Genomic DNA, 25,727 nt, shown 5'->3' with positions numbered 1-25,727 from the left:
TATTTATGGAACCAGGAGGATCATTTTACAATTTAAAATCATTATAGAGATTTATCACTGCAGCACTGCTTGAGCATGAATAGCCCACCAATTATAATATTATAACTTTTTTTTTTCACAAGGGTAAAACACCATCTGTTTGATGATGTAGTTAGAGGGAAATCTGCCACTGATGGTGAGGGCTCTGGATACTGTTTACCACATGGCGGGGGTCGGGGGATCTCTTTGAGAATCTTCTGACAGCTGTAGATACTCTCTCCAGAAAAATGAATATATGGATATATGCTATTTAAGGGGCTGCACAGAATCCTCCCACCCTCAAAAAGAAAAAAGAAAAAAGCCCATTCGTGGACCTCCTTTATCCTGGGATGCCTTTTCTTTTTCATTCCTGCCTCTTTATTTAGACAGCAAGTAGTGCTAGCAGCTGCTGTTTGAATTATTTTATAACCCTGAGGTAGCTAGATCCTGCCCTGAACACAGAGACCCTCCTGCCTCATGTTGCTGATGGCTGCCCCTGGCTTATTTGGTAGAGCAATGTACTTTCATCTGTCTTCCAAGCTTTGTGGTTTTGCTGCAACCATACAAATCCACTGATGTGTAAATTCTATGACATCAGTTCTCAGTCAGACTGAAAGGAGGAGATACATTGGGGGATATTTTTCAAAGAACTGATTTGTTTTTCCTTCCGAAGACCTCCACATTAAGATTTTAAGGAATTTCCATAACTAAAAGTTTGGTTCTCTTGTTCCTTTGTATAATTCCATTTCTTTTTTTAGTAGTTAATTTTCTTCCTGTTGGTCATAGAGACATACAGAACACGAGTTTTGGGGGCTGCGGGGGGGGGGGCGTGGGGAGGCCCGAGCTGAGTGTAGCAGTGACCGTGTCCTGGTACCATGGCCAGGGGCAGACCAGTTTTTCCGTTAGTGATGCCAGGAAGGTGATGTTTGCCACTGTGTGAAAATCGTGAGCAGCTGTTGGAAGAAAAGAGATTTTTTTTTTTCCTTAGTGTCCTGAAGCCAAAAGCCAGATCTCGGTGCCCTAGTCTGGTTTTCATTACCATTTATTTCTCCAGCACTAAAAAAAGAAAAAAAATAGTGTGTCATCAACTAAATGGTGCTGATTTGCAGGAAGTTTACACTGCTTTCTCTCTCTTCGTCTGGTGCTTCGCCATGCAAACCATCCGTGGAGAGTCTGCCTGTGGGTGCCAGCAAGAGGGCCAAATTCATTCTCGCCCCAGGAGGAGCGGCGGCCAGATTCATTTTTGAGGCCATGCTCTTCTCTCCGTAATTACTTCTACATGAGCAGGCCTTCTGGTGTCTGGTCAAAATAGCTCTTTCTCATTATTGCTTTTTTTTTTTTTTTAAAGATTGTCATTATTTATGTTCTATAAAATGTGTGAAAGAGGATGGAGGTTGGGTGAAAGATCAGAAGGAGTCTAATCCTATTTGATCTCCTGAAAGCCACTGTTGCTCTTGGGGACTTGAAAGAGGTGGACTTTTTTATTAGGTTTTAGATTTTTATTTGTGGGTATTTAAAACACACACACACACAACCAAATCAAATGACATGATTGGGCACTTCCTCAGTAAGGACGAGTATCTCCTTTGCTCTCAGCATCCCTTTGAAGAAAATGATGGTTCTTCAAACAGTTCTACAAGTGTAACTTTTGAAAATAATATCCAACGTTAAGGTTATTCTAGCAATGTTATAACCCTTCAAGAACGGTAAGAATTATTAGCAAAGACCAATACGGGAAAAACATATATTTGGTTATGTCTTACAAAACCATTTCTTAATTTACATCTTAAATTACTACCCTGATGACATAATGGAGGCGCCCTTGGTTACAAATCCTTTCACCTGGAGTTTGGAGAATTCTCACTGTGTCCTGAAAATTCGTTCATGTGAAAGAAAGAATCACTTCTTACAACTAATGCATCTGTAGTGGCCGGGGGCTTGCTTTTGGCTCCTGAAATCGCTTTCTTGCTTCAGCTGCTTCGGAGTTGGAAACAGTTGTTTATTTATAGGGTCCACGGTGGTTATTAATGAACAGCAACTACATATTTGTTTTTCTATCGTATCTTTATTGAGGGTCTACTGAGCCCCGGAGACTTGGGAAAACCGGCAAAACAAGTAGAGATTGAGGTCAGGGAATGGACAACTGAAGAAATCAGTAACGTGAGACAGTAAGGCCTTGGGCAGCCTGCCGCCCCTGCCCCCACCCCGCCTGCCGCCCCTTCCAGACCCCACCTCCCTCGCCACCTGCCACCCCTCGGCCTTCTCTCCCCCAAGCCCCCCAACCTAAGTTTTGGCCAAAGCCAGCCCCTTTTACTACAGACACCTCTCACTTGCCTCTTCTGCTCTGTCATGTGCTTCTGCTAGTGTGAGCTGCCCTGTCCGCACACTGTCCCCTTTTCCAGAGCGCCCCGTCCTCCTGTCCTTCAAGTCGCAACTCCAGTGCTACTTTGGAACCAGGGAGGGCAGGTGTGCTGGCTGAGTGGCCACCCTCTCCCCCTGCCCTTCTGTGCACTTTCCGTCTTTCTCACTGAGCCCGGCAGGCGCACACCTTTATCAACAACGGGCTCTAGGTAGCACACCATTCAGTGGGGATTTCCATGACCTTCGCCACACCTGATCTTTCCAGTATCTCGCGAGGCGGCTTAGTCACAGGGTGTGAAGGTCATCCATTCAGCCAGTCATGAGTAACTAGAGGAACAGGAGACCATACCTCCCTGTTTGTTCCCTAAAGTCACTCTCAGCCTCTCACATTTTTAGTCTGTTCTGGGAGCTGGAGGCCAAGCAGGGGATGGAAGGACTGGCCTGAGCTGTCCTGGACGGACCTCAGTGTCCTGGGCAGAGGAGGCAAGGTGAGCTGGTTCATCCAAATGGCAGTGACACACCAAGGCTGATTCCTGGGAGCCCAGGGCACTGGAGGTTGAAAGGCACCTGCCTGACCCCGTTTCTCCCCAGCCTCAGTCTCCCATCCCTGGGTCCCCCTCTCTTGAAATGACTATCTTTGACCATCTGTTTCCATCCTGAAAAGACAGATAAAGGTTCTCCTACCTTAATTTTCTTCCCTTTCCCTCCCCCTCCCCCAAGCAATGGACGACACTCTATCTAGTTCTAACTTTCTCTTCTTTCTGGTTGGAATGCCATCCCCTAGCTTGTGTGTCGCTTTTAGCTAAGTACTGCAAGGGCAAGTATTAGCTCATTGACCGTGTAAGTTAAAAATGATATTTTATTATTTGGTTGTTTGGCAATATTCATTGATACTAAAAGTCGATGCATTCTTTCAAAGTATATGAAAAACTTGGTTACTGTATACTTTAATTCAGTCCTGCTTGCTTTCTCTCTGTTCTAATGGGGCTCATTTTGGAAGAGTTTCATTCGTAAGCCATTCTAAGTAACTTTCAAGCATGATTCAGAATGGAACTATTAAATACTGCTTCCCTTCCCTTATCATCATCATATACTCAGTTTCTTCCAAATGCCTAAAACAGAGTTGCATTTCCATAAAAAGGAAAATCACATGAGAAGCATATGGGTTAAATATAAGTTTTTAAAAAATTCCAAAAGAACTCCATGTAGCCTGGGTAGTTTGAGTGTATTTGTGTATATTTTTAGTGCTGTTCCTTGGGAGAAAATCTACATGACAATTGGGTGGTATTATTTGCTATAGTTCTTGTGATTTAATATTCATACGTTATGCATTTTAAACAACATAATAAGCTTTTGGGAAGAAGAGTGTGTATTACCTTGCTTAAAAATGTGAATTCTGCAGAGACTGAGTTCTTAAAACAAAGCTTGTTTTTCTCTGCCCAAGAAAGAGAGATTCCATGGAGCCGCCATGTCAAGCATGGACTTAGCAAAGTGTAGACCTCTTTCTGGTTAGGATGGGACACTTCATTTGTCCATTGTTTCTGTTGACTTCAATGCTATTTTTAACTGTCTCGAGTTACCTGAAGATATTGTTAGTTAAGTCACATTAAATATTAATGTTAACCCAACCAACCCATTTTAAATGTTAGAAATTCTTCAAACTTTCTAATTTAGGAAAAATCCTCCTGTCATTCTGGCTCTCAAATCCCACTTTTAGGTAGCCTCAAATACAAGTCCCAGTCACCTCGTGTTGAGAGATGAGGAGACTATTTTGACCTCCTGATCATCTGCTTGTGAGGTCTGTACCTTAAGCCGCTGTTCTGCTGCCATTAAATTGGCGCCATCAATATTGATTTCCTTTGTTCACTGTGTGTTGGAGACTCTCCAGTGTGCCGCAGAATAAGGGTCTGGGATAGCTGACTACTCTGGCTGAGCGAGGGGCCGTAGCCAGGCCAGGCCCAGAAAGTTCCATGGGCAGGGACACTAGGGTCTGTGCAGCAAGGGATGGCTACCTTGGCCTATGGGTCACCTCCCTTCCACCAGCTGCTTCCAGAAGGTACTATTTTCACTATCCCCGGTTCTTTTGTGAAGAAAGCTCTTTCCTTCATATACCTCCAACCCCATCTTTTTTCTCAAGTGACAGTAAAGTTAAGATCAATGCCAGGGGCAGCCTAGCAAGGGAAAGGTGTCAGAAGGACAGCCGAGGAAGGGAAGGAAGGGGGTAGTGACGGGCCCTTGCTTTGCCTTGTATTCCTGGAGGCTGAATAGACTAAAAGTCTCAGGCCTTTGTAAGGCATCTTGGATAAGCCTCATCTACACCCTCCTTCCCTTTTCATATTTTCCCTTACCAGCTACCAACAAGGGCTTCCGCGCCCCCCCCCCCCGAACAGCAGAACAATCTGGGGCTTCCTTGGCCCTCAGTGGAAAGAGTTACCCCTTTGGGGCAGATATCAACTACAGGAGCTATCCAGCCATGCCCAAAAGGAGGCCTAACAGCACCCACACAATCATGCAACTTGCTGACATGGGGACCCACTGACTTGCCCTCTCTGGTCTACTTGCATAACCCTATAACACCTTTCTGTCCTAAAAGGTAGAAAGCACATTGTAAGGAATTATTTGCTATTGAGAAGGACAATTCAGGACTTACGTGTATTACAGGAGAAGGATATTACCAACTCATTCTAAACCCTGTGCTATAGGCAAGTCATCACTGACTTGTGTGAGGAGAAACAAGACTATGGGGGTTTAGTGCAGAACGATATAGACGAGTGTTCAAACCAGTGACAGTCATAATGATGAATTAGTTCAGCAAAGAAAACAAAAGTTGGTTAGATTTCTGGAGGAAAGTGCCCTCTTGGTCCTTAAGACATGTTGAGATCCGCCAACAAGACACGGATGGAAAAATAACATTACTGCCCAGCACATTCCCCCCATCTCTCTGCCTTGGAGGTCCACCTGCCGGGAGCAGTAATGCCATCAGCATCCCTGTGACTGATTCTCTGCGATTCCCCGAGCATTTTCAAATCCATCTTCGTTTGAACCTTACACCATCCTGCGGGTGTTCATTCATTCATTTCTTCTTTCATTTAACAGGTATTGTGTGCTACTCTGTGCGGCCGCACCCGCCAGGCTAGCAGGGCTTGAAACTTGATTCTCATTTCACAAATGAGCACACCGAAATCTGGAGAGGTTCTTAGGTGGCTTGTCCCAAATCCCGCAGCTAGGGAGGGCCGAGCAGGACCAGACCAGAGCTTCCAGACCCCTGCTCTCTCCTCTGTCCCTTCCCACTTCTTACCCTCCTAGACTGAAAACTCATCCCTTTAGTCAGCAGTGAGTACCTTCTGCTCTTCAGAGACCACAAAATCAGGATGACATTGACATTATTAGATGACTGGCAGGTGAGTCTGCATTAAGACAAGCCATGAAAAAAGAAGGCTCTTTGACAGTTTCCCTCCTTAAGGCAGAGAGGGGAGAAAGAAGCCAGCCTGGAATGCTCCCATGCAAAGTAGCTGCGAGCTGGTGTTTGCAATGCACCCAGCCCGGCGTGGAGGGAGCACTCAATAAATTCTGTATTGGGGGCGTTGTTTCCATTACTATTGTTACTATAATGGGTGCTCTCTTAACCGTGTACACCTAAACATAGATTAGCACACATTCTTCCCTCCCTCTGTAGAGTAAGCCCACAGTACACTGATTACTCACACCTAATGGATCCCTCCAGAACACCCAGGCCCTTCTGCTCCCACTTGGTGAATGGCTGTGCGTACTAAATCCATGGGTGTTCCCTGTCCCGGGACTGTGAGTTGATCCTATTAAAACTGGTGAGCTGGTAAAAAGAAGTGAGTTTGAAAAGCATGAGAACTATTTCTGTGAAAACCGTTCAGTGCTTTGGGACTATTCAAAGAATGAGTTGCTAAAATCTTTTTGCTGTTGAAGCTGAGGTGGATGAGACAACTATGAACGTTGAGGGAAGACAACTCTAGAAGGATTCTGCACTTAGACTGCTTGGCAGGTGGCTTGGTTCTCCTTGCACTTGAAAGAAACCAAGACTCTAGACATAGGCAGAGCATCATAGGTACCATTGATACCATCACTAGACTTTTTCTTAAAGGGACGAGCCTCAGTGCTACACCAGAAAGCTGGTGTCGAACATTTCACAACAAATGACAGGTGGCTCTGAACATCAGGGAAACATATCATAGGATCCCTGTTGTAGTGGCACTGTAGTAGCCTCTGGGACTCAGTGTCCTCCCAAACATCAAGTTCTTTATCAGTACAGAAAATCAGATTCACAAACACTTCTGCGATACTGAAGGATATCCAACTTATAAGAGGTTACCCTCCAAAAAGAGTGACACTGAATTAAAGCATTGGTGTGGGGGAAGAACCCAGAGCAGTACTCCTAAGAGCTGCCTGCTGCTCAGGACCCGCTACATCACTTCCAGAGCCCAGTGAAAAATGAAAACACGAGGTGTCCATGTGCAAAAATTAATAACAAATCCAAGATGATGACAGCAGAGCATTTAATCAAGCATGGCCTTCTGAGGGTCGGGCACCATTAACCGCACAGGTCATGTGCCCATGAAGACAGCTCCGTAGCCACTTACTGTCATTGGCAGATCAGTAGAGCTTTTTAAGGAAGTTCTAGTCTGTACCAGTTTACTACTCTCATAAAAGTCGGCAGTACGGAATGGGCTTGGACTTGGTCAAAGGTGGTTTTTGTCATTAATTGTACCTTGAGTAAAAAAAAAAAAAAAGAAAATGTGAAGAATAAAATTGCTTTAGAATCTTATACTCTTCTAGATACCTTTTCTTTACATCCTAATTATCAGGAAATTAAAGGCCTTGTTCTTGTCCACCCCCCATTCTGTCCCTCCCCCACCCCCAAAAGAATAATATTCTTGATCCAGTCTGAGTCAGAGGATCCTGAAATGTCTAAATATATCTTAGGCAAAAGGATTTGAGTTCCATTTTAGATGGAAAAAAAGAATATAGATCCTATGGGATATATCAAAGATATTGTTTGCCCCGAGGTAAATTGGCATGGGATGAAATTCTTAATGTGAATAATTAAACAAGATCTTGATGTGCAAGATGATAAGAAAAAATGGGCTTTGACTTGAGCTCAGACAAACTGAAGATTCTGACCAGGAAGAAGGTAAACAACAGCGTGTGGATTCATGAGGATGATTTGTTGGGAAATAAAATTTAAAATGAGGGAGAAGTCGTATATACCATGACATCAGTAGATAAATCTCCATATGAAGAGGACGAAGAAGATGGGAGATTAAATTCAAAGCCATAAGTCAATCACACAGGGGCTAGTGATGCCCTCTGTTAGCGCTCCATTATTCTACTGAGACCAACAGAACCAGCAGTCACTGATGTTGTAATAATAGACCGAGAAAATCATACTTTTAAACAGCTTTTTAAATTGCTTTTAGTAAACAAACATGGTATATTTAAATTAGAATAGAATGTTGGTGGTATCTTCATACTGTTGTTAATTTCTCACTTTTTTTTTTAAAAGAATTTATTTATTTATATGACAGAGAGATAGCGAGAGAGGGAACACAAGCAGGGGGAGTGGGAGAGGGAGAAGCAGGCTTCCTGCCGAGCAGGGAGCCCGATGCGGGGCTCAATCCCAGGACCCCGGGATCATGACCTGAGCTGAAGGCAGACGCTTAACGACTGAGCCACCCAGGCACCCCTCTCACTTTGACTTCTGTTAATAGTGATCTCTCGACTGGGAGGACTTCTGTGCCACGGTCTCACTCCTGCTGCCGCCACAGGAGAGGCCCCGGTACCAGCGCTGGGTCAGTAGTTGCTGAGTTACTTGGAGCAGTCATTTACAAGTCCATATCTTGGGCATCTTTTTAAACTTAAAACATAACATTCACAAGGATTATTTTTAGTAAAGGGCCATATGTGTTGGCTGATGATAGTTTTTTTTTTTTTTACATTAACCTCGTGATCTTAATTTCCACTCTGTCTTTAGTGTGGCATGAGAAATTGTAGACATTTACAAAGCAAATTTGAGCCCAAGATCCTTCTGCCCTTTTCATGTGTTTTGTTTTGTATCTTTTTTCAACAGTTCTCTTGCCCATGTCTCCTTACCTACTAGTTCAGCCGTTTGTGGATGTTGTCTTTTGCGTTGAGTGTGACTCACTTTTATTTGGGTCTTGCATTCACTTGAGTTTTTACAGAAACAGTTCCCCTTTTTTATCACACTTACATTTCACCACTTTACAAAATATATAGTTAATTAGATTTCCTAATGAGTTCAACTGGTAAAAACAGAACTGAGAACTAACTCGGTAACTGGTGGGAGAAGAAAGGCATAGACATACTAGAAAGTAGACTCCTAGCATAGAGTACACCGTATGTTAGGAGCACCTGTTGGTATATTTCAGAGGACATGGAGTGATCCAGGTAGCTAGTGAATGGAAACACTAGCTGGCCTCCCCCTTGTTGTTTGGGTGGGGGGTCATTAGGCAAATAAATCCCCACCACCATCTTGAAATATACCCCATACAACTGCCTATGAGAGAAATAGCATGAGTCATAAATCTTTTTGATTTGTTGCTCACACTTGAAATCTGTTTTCATTTGAAATCCTTATAGTTTCCGGGGTCACTGGGCCTCCATCTCAGCTTCTCTGAAGGTACTTCGTGGGTGGAGGGAAGGCTCCCCAATGGGATTTCCTGTAGGCTGTTGGTATTTTAGTCAGACCATCCAAAACATGCTTTCCAAACTTGGGGAAAATCTCTTCTTGTGGAGTGGTGATAGAAAAGTTGTATAAATTATTAAAGCTGAGTCACAGTAGATAAGAAAAAAAGGGGAAGTTAACAGTGAGGAGCTATTTTGATGTTCATCTCTTCTCAGTATGAAAGATTCTGTTTCTGATACTGAGTGTTGGGACATTTCTGCATCTGCTTGGTTTATGGCATTTATTTTCACCTGGGTCATTTCTAGAGTTATCAATTTTTAAAATAGAAGAGTAATAAGAGTAGCAAGTTTCCTAACACTTGTTGAACTTTCTATTTGTTTCCCAAAAGGCTCATCAATTCAAGACTGGTCAAATCTAGTCACCCACAAAGAAGTGATGGTAGACCCCCCCAGGGACCAATCACCTCTCAGGGTTCAGAAGGAAAGAGTGATTTATAGGATTTCTTTTTTCCATTTTAGTCTTATGAATCTCTTTTGTTCCAGGAGTTAAAGGTGTTAAGGAAATTGATTTAACCTCTGCTAAATACTGAGCCTGGGTGGACCCATGGCCCTCCAGGGCTGAACTATTAGGGACCTCTGTGGAAGTACAAAGGTGTGACAATCTGGTCACCGGGGAGGCTGGGCTGGTGGGCTCCAGGGTCCTATCAGGCAACGACCTTCCCTCCAGCAGTGCGTTCCCTTACTGATGCACTTGGCCACAGCCAGGCCACTGGCTGTTTGCGGCCGTTGCATCTCCCGCACGCACACCTTTCCCAGGTAACGGCTGCACCTGTTACAGTCTAACACCTGGGGTGTGCTCTCCTGCCGGTATCCTGAGTCCCATGTGGCAGACGACAAAACTGGAGCATGGCCCGTAGTCTTGCTTCTCTTTTGCCTTCTCTCTCCCTCCTTCCTCTGCCTCAGTCGGTCCTGGTGAGCTGACAAATGAAGGAACCAGTGGGAGTGTCCGATGCACTTTATTTTATTTATTTTATTTATTTTAAGATTTTATTTATTTATTTGACAGAGAGAGACACAGTGAGCGAGGAGCACAGGCAGGGGGAGTGGAGGGGGGAGAGGCAGGCTTCCCGCCGAGCGGGGAGCCTGATCCGGGGCTCGATGCGGGGCTCGATGCGGGGCTCGATGCGGGGCTCGATGCGGGGCTCGATCCCAGGACCCTGGGACCATGACCTGAGCCGAAGGCAGACGCTTAACGACTGAGCCACCCAGGCGCCCCAAGGGAGTGTCCGATGCACTTTAGAGACGGTGTCGGTGAGGGGAGGCCGCTGCTAGAACAGCCTGTTTCCTTGGGAAACTTCCCTCTCACAAGACCAAGTTCTCATCAAGAATTGATGACTCACCTTCTGCGTGTTCTCTCTTCCTCTCCCCTTGTAGGAAATGTGACTGGAAACAGTAACTCCACGTTTATTTCCAGCGGGCAGGTGATGAACTTCAAGGGCGACATCATCGTGGTCTACGTCAGCCAGAACTCCCAGGAGGGCCCGGCAGGGCCCGGCAGCGGCGCGGGGGAGCCGGTGGGCCGCCCGGTGCAGGAGGAGAGCCCGCCGCGCTGCGACTCGTTCGCCGGCCTCGCGCCGCGCTTCCGGGACCCGTGCGCCGGCCTGGACGCGCGCGCGGGCGGGGGGCTGCAGGAGCGCGGCGCCCCCGGGCCCGACAAGGCGTCGCGGCCGGTGCAGGAGCAGGGGGAGGCCGAGGCCGGCGCGACAGGGGCACGGCGCTGAGCGGCCGGGGACCCGCAGCGGCTCTCGGCGCCCCTCGGAGCCGCCTTGCCTGGGGGCGGGCTCCGATCTCTGCGTCTCCAGCCCGGCCTCCGCGGGCACCCCAGGGGCCGCGTCTCTACCCCACCCGGGAGCCAGGGGCACCTGCGCCTGGGCGGGGCCGGGGGGTGGGGCTGGCACCGGCGCCTGGGCGGGGCCTGGGGACGGCACGCACCTGCGCCTGGGCGGGGCGGTGGCCCGGATCTGCTCCCTGACGGCCCTCCCTTTCGGTACATCCGCGTCAAATGACCCGACATTCAGCGCCCGCCTTGCTCTTTGTAGAATCGGGCACTTTTTAAAAACCTGCAATTGTTATGACCATTTACTGATACCCACAGTCACGTATCAACTGATGACACAGGTACACGTCGCTCCACTTTTTACCTCCTTTTAGGGTTTTCCTCCGTCCCCTCCTATTCCCCATTATCATTTCATCAGTAGTTTGTCTCTTTATGGCATCTGTTTTAATGATTGTTCTGTTCTCTTTGGGTCCGTTTTTTCCCCTTATATTTGTATTTCATTTCCATAACATTTTCTTAATACTCTTCCCCCCTTTTGTTTTTACTCTGTAAGGGTTTTCTTGAAAATTCTCCTAAGGGTGCTGGTCTTCTTTATATATTTTCTTTTGCACCCCTTCTTGAAAGTAGGTTGCCTGTGTTTTGGTGATGGGTTTTTTTGGGGGGAGGTAGGCAGGGAGGTCTGTACTAAGCACTTTCGGTGAAAAGGCCAGGACTGTGAAGCCTAGAGGGAGGCTCAGGAGCAAATGGAGAGGATTTTCGTTTTTGAAAAATTTCCTGTGTTCTCGTGTTTTTTTTAAAGGAAGGAAAAAGGGAAACCCTACTTTCCCCCTGAATGTTTTTAAGTTTCTGTCAATCCGCAGGCAGAACTAAGCTGTAATGTGTCCTTCTTTCCCTCACCCCAAAAATGGCTCACCCCTGAGGTGAATGTATTTACTCATCCCAGCAGAGGCAATCAGGTACTTTGGTAACTAAATCTCTAAAATCCAAGTTGCTGCAGCTTGGCATTCTTATTCTTAATGTCTCTCTCAAAAATACGTGAGAAATGAATAGGACACAGGATAGCCCAAGTACAGGGTGAAAAGCAGCTGCCAGGGAAATTCAAGAAAGCAGGGATGGGGCACCTGGGTGGCTCAGTCAGTTAAGCATCCCACTCTTGGTTCCCACTCAGGTCATGATCTCAGGGTCTCTGACTCTGCTTGAAATTCCCTCTGTCCCTCCTCCTGCTCTTTCAAATAAGTAATAAATAAAATCTTAAAAAAAAAAAAAGGAAAGAAGGGATAAAACTGAAATGTTAATTTATGTTTTCTTTTTCTAGATAAGAAGTGCATAAGTGTGTTTAGGCAATAGACCCTATTTTCTTCCTAAATAATTGTGCATCTGTAATTTAGCCTTGTAGAAATGGAAAACATTTCTGCTATTTTCCAAAGCATCTTATTTAAAAACCAAATCCTCATATTATGAATTTAAGAAAACTTATCACAGAGATACTTTTCTCTTAGATCAGCCTGCTTGTGAGGAAACACACAGCATGAGTCAGATTGAAAGGAAATACCTGGGTTCTTCCATCTGTTGTGGTCAGTGAGTATTTGTTCTCATATACCAAAGAAAAGTTAAAATACCTAAGCACATTAAAATTAATTTTGTGGATCTGGTAGGTTTTAAGAGTGCTAATAGTGGTCAGTGTCCAGATTTAAATGGCCACAGGTGCCCAGCTGAAGGAATGACCATTGGTCACTGGTTTCTCCTTACTGGTTGCAGATCTCTTGGAAGTGCTAGAATAGTAGCAGTCAATTATGACTTTTTTTTGAGAGAGAGAGAGCATGATTGGAGGGGTGGAGGGGGGTAGAGGGAGAGGGAAAGAGAATCTTAAGCAGGCTCCACACCCAGTTAGAGCCCGACGCAGGGCCCCATCTCACCACCCTGAGATCATGACCCGAGCCGAAATCAAGAGTCAGATGCTTAACCGACTGAGCCGCCCAGGTGCCCCTCAATTATAATTTTTAATGGAGAAGCAGAGGGTGGCTCTATAATTTATGGGACTTCTTAGCTTACATAAAAAGCTGCAGGAAGTAACTGCACTGCCAGGATGATTAGTTTGTGGGAATTTACTGTCTGTTCTGCCCATTTAGTTAACATCCATCCAAAGAGAGATGTCATAAAAATGGAAGAAACCACTATACCTTTTGATACGGAGTGTATTAAACAGACAAAATGTGGTTCACAGAGTAGAATGCTAAAGCTAAAGACCTGAGTCTCTACCATGACTATCATCATCTCATGATACTCCTTTCACCTTTCTGTGCTTTCATATTTCTTTCTATAAAAAAGCACTAGTGATCATTTTTGACACTTACCCAGAGAAAACAAAAGGATGTTACAGTGAATGTTTAAGTATCTTGAGCTCCTTCAATAAAAGGTGCTAAATAAATACATAAGAATCTACTTTCAGAAAAAGGTGGTATTCTTTCCCACCCTGATCCCTACATTCGATATTGATCCAAAGACAGTTAAGTGGTAGAAATGTATGGCAAATAGAGGTCTGTGTCTATGTATTACAGAGACATATATGACAGATGTAAACAGAATAAAATGAAGACAATAATGAAAAATTTGGGGGGATTGTGCTAAAGAGATTATTAAACTTAGAGTTCACCATAAAAGTTTTTTTTTTTTTTTCATGGCTTGCTTGAACAGGGCTCTTTGTAAAATAATTGATGTGACTTATTCCTGATCTCTGTGGTCTGCTGTGGTGTCAAATGTTGGTTATGTTATTTCTTATCGGTGGAACCCTCAACAACAGAGTTGAGACAGAAAATGCTTTGCTTTGACGATGTATCTGCTGTTGATCTCATAAGAAAATTCTTTAAAATACAGGTTGGCTGTGCAGTGAAAGAGTTGAAAGGGAAATGGAATCTAGGGTCTCCTGCCCACATTTAGCTCCACTACCAGAAGAAGGAAGAATTCATTTCTCTCTCTACCTGTAAGTGCAAAGAGCAGTTTGAATGTGATGTACTCGAACCTTCCTGTGGCGAGAGGAAGGGGTTCCTGCTATGTAACAAGCACCCCCAAACATAGTGGCTTAAAGCAACCACCCTTTATTCTGTGGGTTGGCTCAGCTTGGCTGGTTCTTCAGGCCTGGGTGAGCCTGGTAAGACTTGCTTACCCATGTGCAGGCTGGCTGGCTGGCTTGCTGGCTGGGGTTAGTGGGGCCAGACTAAACACTCCCCATGTGCTCCCTCATCCTTTCAGCAAGCTAGTCTGGCCTTGCTCTCTGGTGGTGGCAGGTTTCTGAGAGAGCAAGCGTGCCAGGCTTTTTGAGGCCAATGCTCAAACTGGTATGCTGTGACTTCTGCCACACTCTGTTGGCCAAAGCAAGACACAGGGGCAGCCCAGGTTCAAGAGTTGGGGGAGACAGACCCCCTGCTCTAAGCGGGAAGAGCTGCAGTGTGAGAGAGGAAGAGGGATGGATGCAGGGAGGGGAAGAATGAGTCCCTTTTACCATCTGTCTACCATTGGAGTATTGTTCAGAATAAAATGGTGCGGAATAAAACGCTCCCAGAGCTCATCTGGGAGCAGGAGAGGGATGTTCCTAGCCCCTAAGGAGTGCTTCCATCACTGGTGATCACATTCCTACAGAGGGACACCCACATCCATATTTAAGTATTGAAATTCCTTCCAAAGCCAAATATCCATGGTTGGGGGCCTGGGTCGACTGTCCTAGTGCATTCCATTGGCACAGGTCATTGAAAAGCGACTATTTGTAAAGTCAAGAAAACTGATGAGACACTTGGGTAGAGGAACCTGTTATATAAACAGATAAAAGATGTCACGTTCACTCTTTGTGCTGACTCAACAAACTATTTATGGTCGGTACTGGGCAAAAGAGTGAGTTTGAGCAAAGGTTCTGTCTCTGGTGGAAGAGGTGTCATTTTGAAACGTTTGCTCTTTGACAGTCTCCAAGGGTACATGGCTCCCCTTGGCCATCTCCTCTGGGGAGCTCTGGGGTGCTCTGGGCACCAGTTGCATAGCCCCCTTTAAGGGGAGGGAATAAGCATTCAAAGGCCTAAACATTCAGTTGGTGAGTCATCATTTTTATTTATGCTTGGGCCCTGAGCATCCCTGAGAAAGGAGGTGAAGCTAGCTAGAGTCCTAAGGCATCTGGGGACATCCTAGAGAGTTAGGGAAGACCTTGGACATTGCTCTGCAATAGGGCACCAGAGGAGCTTCTGGGAACAGAGATTATCTGGAGTTCCTGCCACAGCATGCCGCCCCCGCCCCCGCCCCCACCCTTACCCCCCCGACTGCCGCCAAGGAGGGGCTGTGCTGGCTGGTGAACAGACTGCCTTGCAACAATGCCTTGCCAAAAAGAGGTGGGGACCCAAAATCGGGCACTGGTGGGGCCAGCAGCAGGCACAGCATGTCGGGTGGAATCACTGAAGCCAAGCCCAGAGGGGCAGGGGGCCACAGATGCTGGAGACCCTGGCCCGACACCCCCATGGCTGCCCCCACTAAGGAACTGCCTCCCTTAGGAAAACAACTCAGTGTCCCCCAAGGTCTGAACAAGGGGAGCACAGAATACATTTCCAAGTGGGGAGGGACACCTAAGTGACCTCTGATTGTGACCTTCGATGATTCCCTTCACCCTGGCTTCTCATGCTCTTGTGAGCCTGACTCTCTCTCTAGGTCTGTCCACCTCGTTACTGCACAGTTACCTTGACCCCAGGGTGAAGTTGAAACCCCTGCTTAGTTTGCATCTCTTTCCTCCATTCCCCTTAGTAAAACTGACATGCAGGAACACTTTCCCCCCAAAAATCTTCATTTAAGAATAAGATTGCCAATAGCATAAAAGTTAAAATGACAAATTCCAGGACGTTTCCAGTATCTTCCTTCTACCGCGAGGCACTGGAGACGTTCCCCTGTTCCCCCGTGTAATGGAGCAAATAGAAGAGTCGCAGGCAGACCCAGAGTCAAGAGCCAGCCCTGCTGCTTCCTGACTTCCCTCGTGCAGCCACCCTCCTTAGCTCTACTTCCCACGTGTGTAAATTGAAGATAACCCTATTAGTTTATAGGGTTGGGGTGAGGATGGGATGGGATGAGAGACAACCGTGCACCAGCAGAGCTCCTGGAAGATGTTAGTGGGAGAGACCATCTGTTACACGTCACCCTCCCCCTGTCTCTTACAGCTGTCCATTCCTGGACACAGTGGTGGCCTCAGACGTCGTGTCCACTTCCTGAGTCGGGCCACACAACTATTAACTAACCCTGCTGCCCACCTCAGACACCTTCCCACTCTTTGAAACTAGGTCCAAGAGGTGCGCCTTTTCCATTTTAAATTCACAAGACTGTGGTAGCTGACCCAAAGTTGTCATCTCCTGATGTCACATGGAGGGAAGGGGGCTTATGCTGTGTAGCCCCCCAGTATACCGCCTTCACTGGCCAGTACAATCAAAATGGGCACTGGGGGGCCTTTCTGTCCTGGCCTCTGACATTTGGGGAGAGTGAGGGATACCGGGGTGTGCAGGTTGAAAGGCTGTTTCTTTTTCTCCCGTTTGGGAAGCATAACAAATTGGCCACCAGCTTGGAAGAGGGGGCATTATAGGTCCAAGCCCCTTTGGGGTTGGGAGTGGACTGGAGCCCTTCCCTGTGACTTAGGCCGTTGATTTCTTATGAGCAGGTGTAGCCCTAAAAACAAGGCTATGTGGACTATGAAGTCATGAGAAAACTACCTTCTCGTGATGAGACTCTGACGAGTTGTCTTAATTTAGGCAGAGGCAGTAAAACATCTTACCCTCAAGTGGAAAAGCAAATTCAACTTAGTGGCTTTCATCGCCTATTCCAATGACAAAGGAACCATGAAAAAAAAAATACATATTTAAGGTTCTTAAAAGAGCTTTTTCTCAGTGGGAAAACCAACATAGTTTTTCCTATCAGGTTTATTGAGTTTGTGATTTATATCCAGTAAGATTCTCCCCTTTTTAGGGGAGATTTTAACCCTGGAGCCTCCCCTCCCCTCAGCAGCGACTCTTCTATTTGCTCCATTACACTTTTTAGGTATACAGTTTTAGTATAAGTTTTTGACAAAAATTTATGGTTGTGTAACCACCACAATCAAGATAGAGACTATTTTCAGCACCCTAAGATTTCCTGTTTCCCTTTGTAATCAATCCTCTTTGTTTTACCCCCACCCCTGGGCAACCACTATCTGTTCTCTGTCCTTATAGTGTTGCCTTTTCCGGAATGTCATATGAATGGAATCCATTTGAATTTGGCTTCTTCCAGCATAATGCCCATGGGCTGCATCTGAGTTGTTGGGTGCTTCAGTAGTTGGCTCCTTTTGATGGCTGCATAGTATTCCGTGGTAAGGATGTACCACAGTTTATCTGTTCACCAACCTTTGGATTCCTTCCAATTTGGGGCGATTACAAATAAAGCTGCTATAAAAACTTGTGTGGACATGTGTTTTCATTTCTCCTAGGAGTGGGATTGTGGGGTCATAGGGTAAATATATATATATATGGAATTGCAAAATCGTTTCTCTTAAGTGGCTGTGGCATTTTGCACTCAGGTCAGCAATGAATGAGAGTCCAGTTGTTCCATGCTCTCATCAGCACTTGGTATTGTCAGTTATTTGTTTTAACTTTAGCCATTCTGCTAGACGTATAGTATCTCATTGTGGTGTTAATCTGCAGTCCACGATTTTTTATTTTCTAGAAAAATTAAGTTTCGGGAGATGTATACCAGTAATATTTATTCAGAGTAAATGTTTTCCACAATAAAAACTCTTTTCACAGTGGGACTCCCAGTGTCAGGGCCGAGAGCCACCACTTACTCAGTGGACTGTCACATCCTATAAGGCTTTCTGGAATGAAGCAGGCACACTTCTAGGGAGCACGTTCAACCATGGAAACTGTGAGTTTGTGATAAACATGCCGACATAAATGTCTGTTATTGGTTGAGGAAATATGGAATGTTTTTCTATTGATATTTTCTGATTTCATTATTTTTATATTCATAATATTATAATAATGAGTGACTGTGTAAGGAGGAAAAAAAGTAAAGACAAACTCTTATCTTCTGTGTGTGGAAATGGAGAGAGCAGGTGGCCTCGGGAAAGGCTGTTGGGCACCTGAATGTAGGGCCAGGTAGTGTCTTGTTGGCTTGGAGGGTAAGGGAGCTATTGTCTCCTGACAAAAATGCCTCCACACTTGCCCCTTGGTCTGCAGAGCTAGTGCTGGGGGACAGAGCAGCTTCCTGAGAGGGTCAACACTAGGGAGCTTCTTGAAGGATCAGGAGCATCCTAGTGAGGTCCCCCAGCAGGAAGGACACCAAGGGCTCCCAAGGGGCTCTTGTGCTGGTGTTGAAGAGTTGGGCTGGACAGGTGGGTGCACCTGGGGCCCAGCACCTCTGACTCCGCTCTGGAGACTAAGGCTGTGCGGAGCAAGGTAAATGTGATTTTAACCCTGGAGCCTTCCCTCCCCTCGGCAGTCCACAGTATCTGTATGAGTGGGACAGTGTTGGACAGTGACCAGAGACTGTGACGGTGCACAGCTGAGCTCACTAGCCTTTCTCAGCCTCTCTCAGGGGTATTTGGAAGGAAAATCTGTTCCCTTTGGATTGAGTAAGAGGTTGGGGTTCTTGGATGACTAGAGGGGGAGACTTCACAGGTGAGCAATTTGGCATATGGGGCTCCAGCAATTAATAGGAAAAATAAGAGTGTGGCTACATTTATATGTGCAGGTGGTAAAGTAGAATATGCCAGAGACGGACAGATGATGAAAAAAGAGGAATCAGGACAGTATGAATTTGACCACAACTACCCCTCCCTCCCCAGAAGACCAAAATCTTTCACATGGACTCCATGGCCCCCAGCCCTCCAGAATCATCTCACACCACTCTCTTCCACTCCGGTGGCACTGGTCTTCTCTCCAGTGCACACACCTCCAGCCTCAGGGCATTTGCACATGCTATTTTCTCTAGCTGCAGTTTACTTCCACAGTTCTTCCCCTGGTCCTGACTTCTACACTGTCAGATAGACAGGGAAGGTATTAGTAACTATTTTTTTAATAGAAATAGAAATTTTTTAATAGAAGTTTTTTAACCAATCAGAAAATGAGGACAGTCTAGATGGGGAGAGGCCATGACATGGACTAGGGGTCACTGATGAGAAGAAAGCATCAGAACCAGGGAGTCCCTCTGGCTGCCCCTCCCCAGCCTCTTCCACTATTCCTCTCTAACTTCCCTGACCTCTTTTCTGTAGTTCCTCATTCTGTGTCTCCTTCTCTCTCTTTTCCTCTTGCTCAAGCCATTCTCCGCTCTCTGCCTTGTGCCCCAGGCACTTGGTGTACCTCCCCCTTTCCCTCCTCCCATGTGGGTCCCACATTCCTTATTGTTCCCTCAATGACTCCCCTGTCCCTCCCTGCCTTAATACTTGTCTCCGGATGCTTAGAGCCTCCCTTGCCTCGTCTCCTCCTTTCCTCAGTCCCTGTTCTTGTCCCTTCCCTCTGGGTCTTCCATTTCCTTCCCCCATCCCAGGGTCCCCCAGCTGCAGAGGGTGCTATGGTGAGATCTCCTTGCTAGAGTTTAACCTTCTACTGATCACTCTTTTAGAATTTGGCCTTTTCCTAGAAGTTACCCTGTTTGTTCATCTCGCACCAGTGGGCATACTGCTTCCATTGCATGGTGAGGTACAGACCCCATCTTCCCTTAGGAAGGAGACACAAAGGGCGGGGTGTGGACTCTGCCTCACCATTTCAGCCACTGGCAGCGTGTATGGATCCATAGCACTGTCTTTAAAATGGTTTTTTAGGGACACCTGGGTGGCTCAGTCAGTTAAGTGTCCAACTCTTGATTTTGGCTCCGGTCATGATCTCAGGATCATGGGATTGAGCCCCCATGTCCCATCTGGCTCAGCGCTCAGCAGGGAATCTGCTTGAGGTCTCTCTCCCTCCGCCCCTCCCCCACTTCCCCTGCACGTGCGCGCTCTCTCAAATAAATAAATCTTTTTAAAAAATGTTTTTTTAAAGCCCTGCTCGATGATAGTTGAAACCAACAACTATTTCTGACTGCTTCAGTGGCTTGTGCAAAGGTTTCAGGGACTAGGAACCCACTCGGGTGAAGTCAGGGAAGGGATCTCAAGAAACCAGAGAAAAACGAACCCCCAAATGTTGGAAGGGCAGGACTGAGGTAGCTCCAGACACTGTCCCCCTGTTCTTCCCCGTCCTGTTCCTCCCAGTCTCTCTTCATGACCTTGCTATGCACGGTGCATATAATGGCTACTCTCTTCCCCAATCTTCAGCTCCCAAATCCTTTCATTCCCAGTGTCTACTACCCACTGGCCATATGTGTATGTGTGCACGTGTGTGTAATATATAAACTTTGTGTAGGCATATGTACAGTGTATAAACTATCCAGTTTATACATATGACTGTTCCGGATTCCAGGAGATAGACTCTGGTCAGCCCAACATAACTACTGAATCAGAGCATCGTTCATAGTTTACGTGGGTCAGTCCAATCAGCCATGGCCAAGGAGGGTCACTAACATAAAATGAGGCCACCTGGGACAGTCAGGCCTGTGGTAAGAGTGTGTCCAGAAGAGGATGGAGGAGGGTGGACCATGTGTGCACCCTGACCCATGTGTAGCCCCAGACTGCTAGGTCCAATGACAAATACAAACACAGTGAGGATGAGATCACTGTAGGACTTTTTTCTCTTCCAACTTCTGTTATTGTTAATGACTCAAGAAAAGATATATTTTTCTAGTTGGAAGCCATGACAAGAAGCAGCTGCAGTTTAAGGGTCTGGTCTGGAGAAGTTGGGGGAAAATGGGGTTATTTAGATAAGGATTCTTTGTGTCTGCCTTCCTTTTTAAAATAGGCATTTTTATTAGGCCAGAGCTGGCTATGGTTCAGGACGCAAAGGAAGAATAGAGCAATAATCCCTGATGATACATGAGGCAGCCATAAAAATAGAGGGAAATCCTGCCATTTGTGACAACATGAATGGACCTTGAGGGCATTTTGCTAAGTCTAAGTCAGAGAAAGACTAATATTGTATGATCTCACTTATAGGCAGAATCTAAAAAAGCCAAACTCCTAGAAACAGGGACTAGAATGGTGGTTGTGGGGGCTTGGGAGGTAGGGGGAAAATGGGGAGATGTTGGTCAAAGGGTACAAACTCTCAGTTATAAGATGAATGAGTTCTGGGGGTTTAACATACAGCTTGGTGACCATAGTTAACAATACTATATTAAGTATTTGGAAAGTTGCTAAGAGAATAGATCTTGAACGTTCTCACCACACACACAGACAGACAAAATAGTAATTTGTGAGGTGATGAAAGCGCTAACTAACCTTATTGTAATAGTTTCACTGTTTATACGTGTATCAAAGCAGCATGTTGTAGGCCTTAAACATACACAGTGTTGTATGGCAATTATATCCCAATAAATCTGGGGAAAAAAATAATTCCTGACAATGAAAGAAACAAACCTTAGGCCCCGCAAGAGTTCAAATGTCAGGGCTGTCAGCACCGCCAGGGGCCGGGAGCTCTCACCAGGATCCTTGCCAGACGCCGAGCGCCGAGCCCGGGGCCTCTCAGCACTGAGTGGAGCCTCTGTTCTTGGCCTTAAATTCTCACCATAAATACATCTACTCCTGGCTGCCAGCAGGGAAGGGGCCATAGTAGCAATCACTGACAATTCTGTTACAGGAAGAAGAAGAGAGTGTGAGTAAAGAGAAAGTCTCACTTCACATCAGTTAACACTTGGGCAAATAGCCACCATTTGCTGAAGCAACCTGCTGAGTAATGTACATACGTTATGTCATATGTCAGAGCGTTATGTCATTTAATCACTACAGCGAATCTATGAGGTGACTCTTATTATCTCTATTACACAACAGGATATAGGGTCAGAGAGGTTAATAAACTTCCACAAGCTCACAAAGCTAGTGTGTGGATTTTGCACCCAAGCCCCAAAGTTTGTGTTCCTGCTCGCTGTTGTAATGATCTTGTGGATAGCTGGTCATGTCTATGTATGTTTTGCTTTCTCTAAAGTATTCTGTTTTCAGCTGTAGCGAAATGATGTGCGTGGAGTTGAACTGGGGCGGGCCAAGGAAGTCAATCATGAAAATATTTTTAAAATAGCTTTTCATTATAGTCAGACTTAGTTTCACAAATTCAATAGTGAGCCCTAAAACTTGGCATTAGATACCTTATATCCTAAGCATATGGTCTGTTGGCCTTATGTCCCAAAAGAGATTCCATTCTTTGAGTAGGGTGATACTGTTAATCCTCTGTTAGCATCAAGAGCAAGTGTAGACCCATGGGCAGTGTCAGAAGGATGAGCAACCCCCCGTGGTGGCTGTTGGGCATTTACCCATTACTGCATCCCACCATGTGTGTGCTTCTGGGCCCTATAGATCTGTGTCGATGACTGTATGCTTATTACCGTATTTATTATGAATAATGAAACAGCCACCATTACATGGTTAAGAGATCTTTAAAGCCAAGCAAACAAATATAAACCCAGCAATTACTTGACGCGTCCATGTCCCAGCATCCATGGATGGTGTGGATGATGTGCAGATGACATCCATGGGACAGAGGACCTTTTCCAAAAGGGACAGATGGTGGCCACTGTCCTTCAAGAGCTCTACAAGTCAGTCATGGGCCCTGTCATTACCTCCTGCTCAGACAGAGGAAAGCAGTTACAGTGCGCCACCTGGGCTAGATATTCCAAGAGCAAAGGACCACACACCCGCCCCACCCGTGTTTGCATCAAGGGTGTTTAATGAAAGCTTATTCAACATCAGCGTGATACTTAGGAAGTCACAAAATGACTTTTTAAAATCAGTTTTATGGAGACAGTATAATTTACATGCATTAAAACTTACCTTTCCTAAATCTACTGTTGTATAAATTCTAACAAATGCATTGAACCACACCACAGTCGGGACATAGAACATTTCTGTTATTGCCAGAGTTCCCTCCTGATCCTTTGTAGTCAGTCCTTTCCTCCCCACCCCAGCCCCTGGCAACCACTACTCTGTTCTCCATCCCTGCAGCTTTGCCTTTGCCACAATCAATGGAATCATATGGTGTGTATCCGTTTGAGTCTGGCCTCTTTCTCTTGGCACAAGGCTTGCTTTGGCATGCATTTGTAGTTTGTTCCTTTTTATTCCTGAGTAGTATTTACTTTACAGTAGTTTGTTTATCCATTCGCCAGGTGAGTGACATTTGGCTTATTTCCAGCTTGGGGTAATTATGAATAATGCTGCTATAAACCTTCACGTACAGTTTTTTGCGTGGACATGGTTTTCAGGCTGGGCTGCATGGTGAGCATATGCTTACAATACGGCAGTGTGTGAGAGATCCAGTTGCTCCCCATCCTCACTAGCATGTGATACTGTCCACAAACTGACTCTAGAAACAGTTAAAAGTAGTTGCTAATGCCAGGCAGTGTTGGTTTTGTTTTGTTACCTAAAAGCAAGGCTTCTGTCTATGCTTTAGATCAATCTGAAGAAGTTAATAATGAAATAAAGTGTTTTTCTGGGTAATTGCACCCTTAAACTATGGCTTTTCCCCCGTTAACTATTTAATTAAAACTTTTACAAACACCCTTGATACCCAAGCAGTAGGTAGGATGGCAATTGATCCTATGCTCAATGGGTATTTTTAAACATTCAAATGAGGTGGTATTTTCTTTCAAAGGAAGGGTTCAACTTCCTTAACCTTGTTTTGAAAAGATCGTGAAGATTCCTGTGCTCTGGGAAAAACCAAATTCAGAATTAGAACAATGGCAACCTTGGACTATTCTCATTTCTTGCAGGAAATGGCTTTTTTTTTTTTTTCTTAAGTTAGCTCTCTATATGCTACCTGTGGATTATCTACTTCCAGAATTATACACAAGCAGTTTAGAATACTGACTTGCTCCACATTTGCCTCTAATTCCCCTCAATTCTCAAGTCAACCGATTTTCTTTCCAGTCAATCCAGGCATACTCCAAATGTTAAATAATGAGCCTTAGTCCAAATGGAACATAATTAGAGAAATAACTCCGGCATCAAAATAATTACATACACCAGTGTCAAGACAAATACGGCTTGAAGTAGTCACCATCTTGGGGGGCATCGATTCTGAGGTTTTCCTTCAGCAGCTGGGAAAATTGAGAGTAAAATGAAGATGTGTCTGCTACAGGTGGCGGGAAAGATGCAGAGAAGAACCATCTAAGGAGGGTTCTCCCTCCTCCCTGGCCTGTTGGCCTGTAGAACATGGAGGCTTCTGTGAAGATTTTAGCTCATTGTTCTGGTGGAATCTCGTCGAACCTTTCAATAACTAGGTAGACAAGGGGCTACTGGTTTAGTCTCACCGAGGCTTCTAGATGTCTTCGAGCTTCTTTGGGTCTGAAGGGCTGTCCCGGGAATGATGAGAAGGGAATTGTCAGTCGGGTCCTGACTCTGAACTACCAAAACCCCAAAGAAGTTGAAAGGTTGGCAGGGCAAGTCTTAAGAGTGGCTTTGTTGCTCCCGATAGCCTTCAGGAGTCCAGCGAAATGATGTGTTTCCTCCTGATTAACCCCAAATGAAAGAACAGTATGAGGAGAAAGTGGACCTGGTGCTACTATGTGCTAATAATTTGTGCCAGAGTCTATTTTATGACATTTCAAATTTAATTCTACCCCCCATCCTATGAAGGAAATATTATCTCTCATAATTACGCATAGCTGGGAAATCCCAGAGGTTGCCTCAGGGCTCGCTTGGGTAGCATATAGGCTGAAATCGGAACGATACAGAGAAGATGAGCATGGCCTCTGCGCAAGGATGACATGCACATTCATGAAGAGGTTGTTTCACTAGCTCGTGTTGCTAGTTAAGTGGCCAAACTCAAAGTCCCGCCAGATCTGTCTGACCCCAAAAACCCTGCCCTCCCTTGAGATCTCAGGAAAATATCAGATGCCCACTTAAATTTTCAGAGAAACAACTACGTATGTTTTTAGTATTTGTAGGTCCCAAATAGTACATGGGATGTGCAGATATTAAAAATCATTCCTTGTTTATCTGAAATGCAGATTTAATGGAACATCCTATATTTTTATTTGCTAAATTTTGCAACCCTGGCCCTCAATGATGTTTTCTGGGCACACGATGGAGTTGCCAATATTCTGCAGTTTGCTCCTCCTCATTAGATCATTGCAAAAAGATTTCTTCCCATCGTGTACTTTGGGGGATGGAGTGAGGAGGAAGGGTTCTAAGGGTGGGCTCACCTGAGCACAATCACGAGTGGGAAAGTAACAAACATCTCCTTCTTTCAGGATCACTGAACTGTACTGGGCTGGAAAACGCCCACGGGCCAGATCATTTTCCATGATGTACACGTGTCTGGTTTAGAGCTTTCCAAAGTTTGTTTTTGTGGAGCCCTAGCCCCTGAGATAATTTGTGCACAGCTAACTTTGGGAAATGCTACAAATGTCCCCCTCTTGGAGGGTCCTGGGGCACATTGGATCATTGTAGTTCTTGAGAAAGCCTGTTGGGAAGACCACAGTTGATTTTCTGGAACTGAGAAGGTTTCACGCTCCCTGACCACAGCGGGAGCCCCTGCCTGTGGGATGATGGGAAACTCCATCCTTTCTCCTGTTCCCTTCTGAGACAGTTTCTGAGAATCCACAAGCTATGTTTATATATTCTTTTTTATTTGGGGGCTTTGGAATGGAGTTGGGCCCGCAGTACTCAGGTGCTAGCGCTGAGCTCACATGGCGTACCAATTGCTAGAGGTGTCAGCGTGTGGATTGAGCTGCACTCCATGTACGCGTCCCCTCCTGCCACCTTGTTACTTGCTTGCCC

The 25,727-nt window shown here is 45.6% G+C and overlaps 1 protein-coding gene and 1 non-coding gene across 2 annotated transcripts in view; both read left to right on the top strand.

The window, feature by feature from the left end:
* Positions 1-10,857, top strand: part of TNFRSF11A (TNF receptor superfamily member 11a) — a 33,264-nt gene extending 22,407 nt beyond the window's left edge. The window contains exon 10 of the mRNA XM_021686239.2: positions 10,486-10,857. Within this exon, the coding sequence (XP_021541914.2) occupies positions 10,486-10,832 (347 nt within the window). The 3' untranslated portion in view covers positions 10,833-10,857. The remainder of the gene's footprint in view (positions 1-10,485) is intronic.
* Positions 10,858-24,639: 13,782 nt separating this feature from the next.
* Positions 24,640-24,742, top strand: LOC123326660. The gene has a single exon (XR_006541235.1). It is a non-coding gene; the product is annotated as a U6 spliceosomal RNA (small nuclear RNA).
* The last annotated feature ends 985 nt before the right edge of the window (positions 24,743-25,727 follow it).

Source organism: Neomonachus schauinslandi, chromosome 14 (assembly GCF_002201575.2).
Source record: "Neomonachus schauinslandi chromosome 14, ASM220157v2, whole genome shotgun sequence".
NCBI lineage: Eukaryota > Metazoa > Chordata > Mammalia > Carnivora > Phocidae > Neomonachus > Neomonachus schauinslandi.
This window is presented reverse-complemented; position numbering and strand designations above follow the sequence as displayed.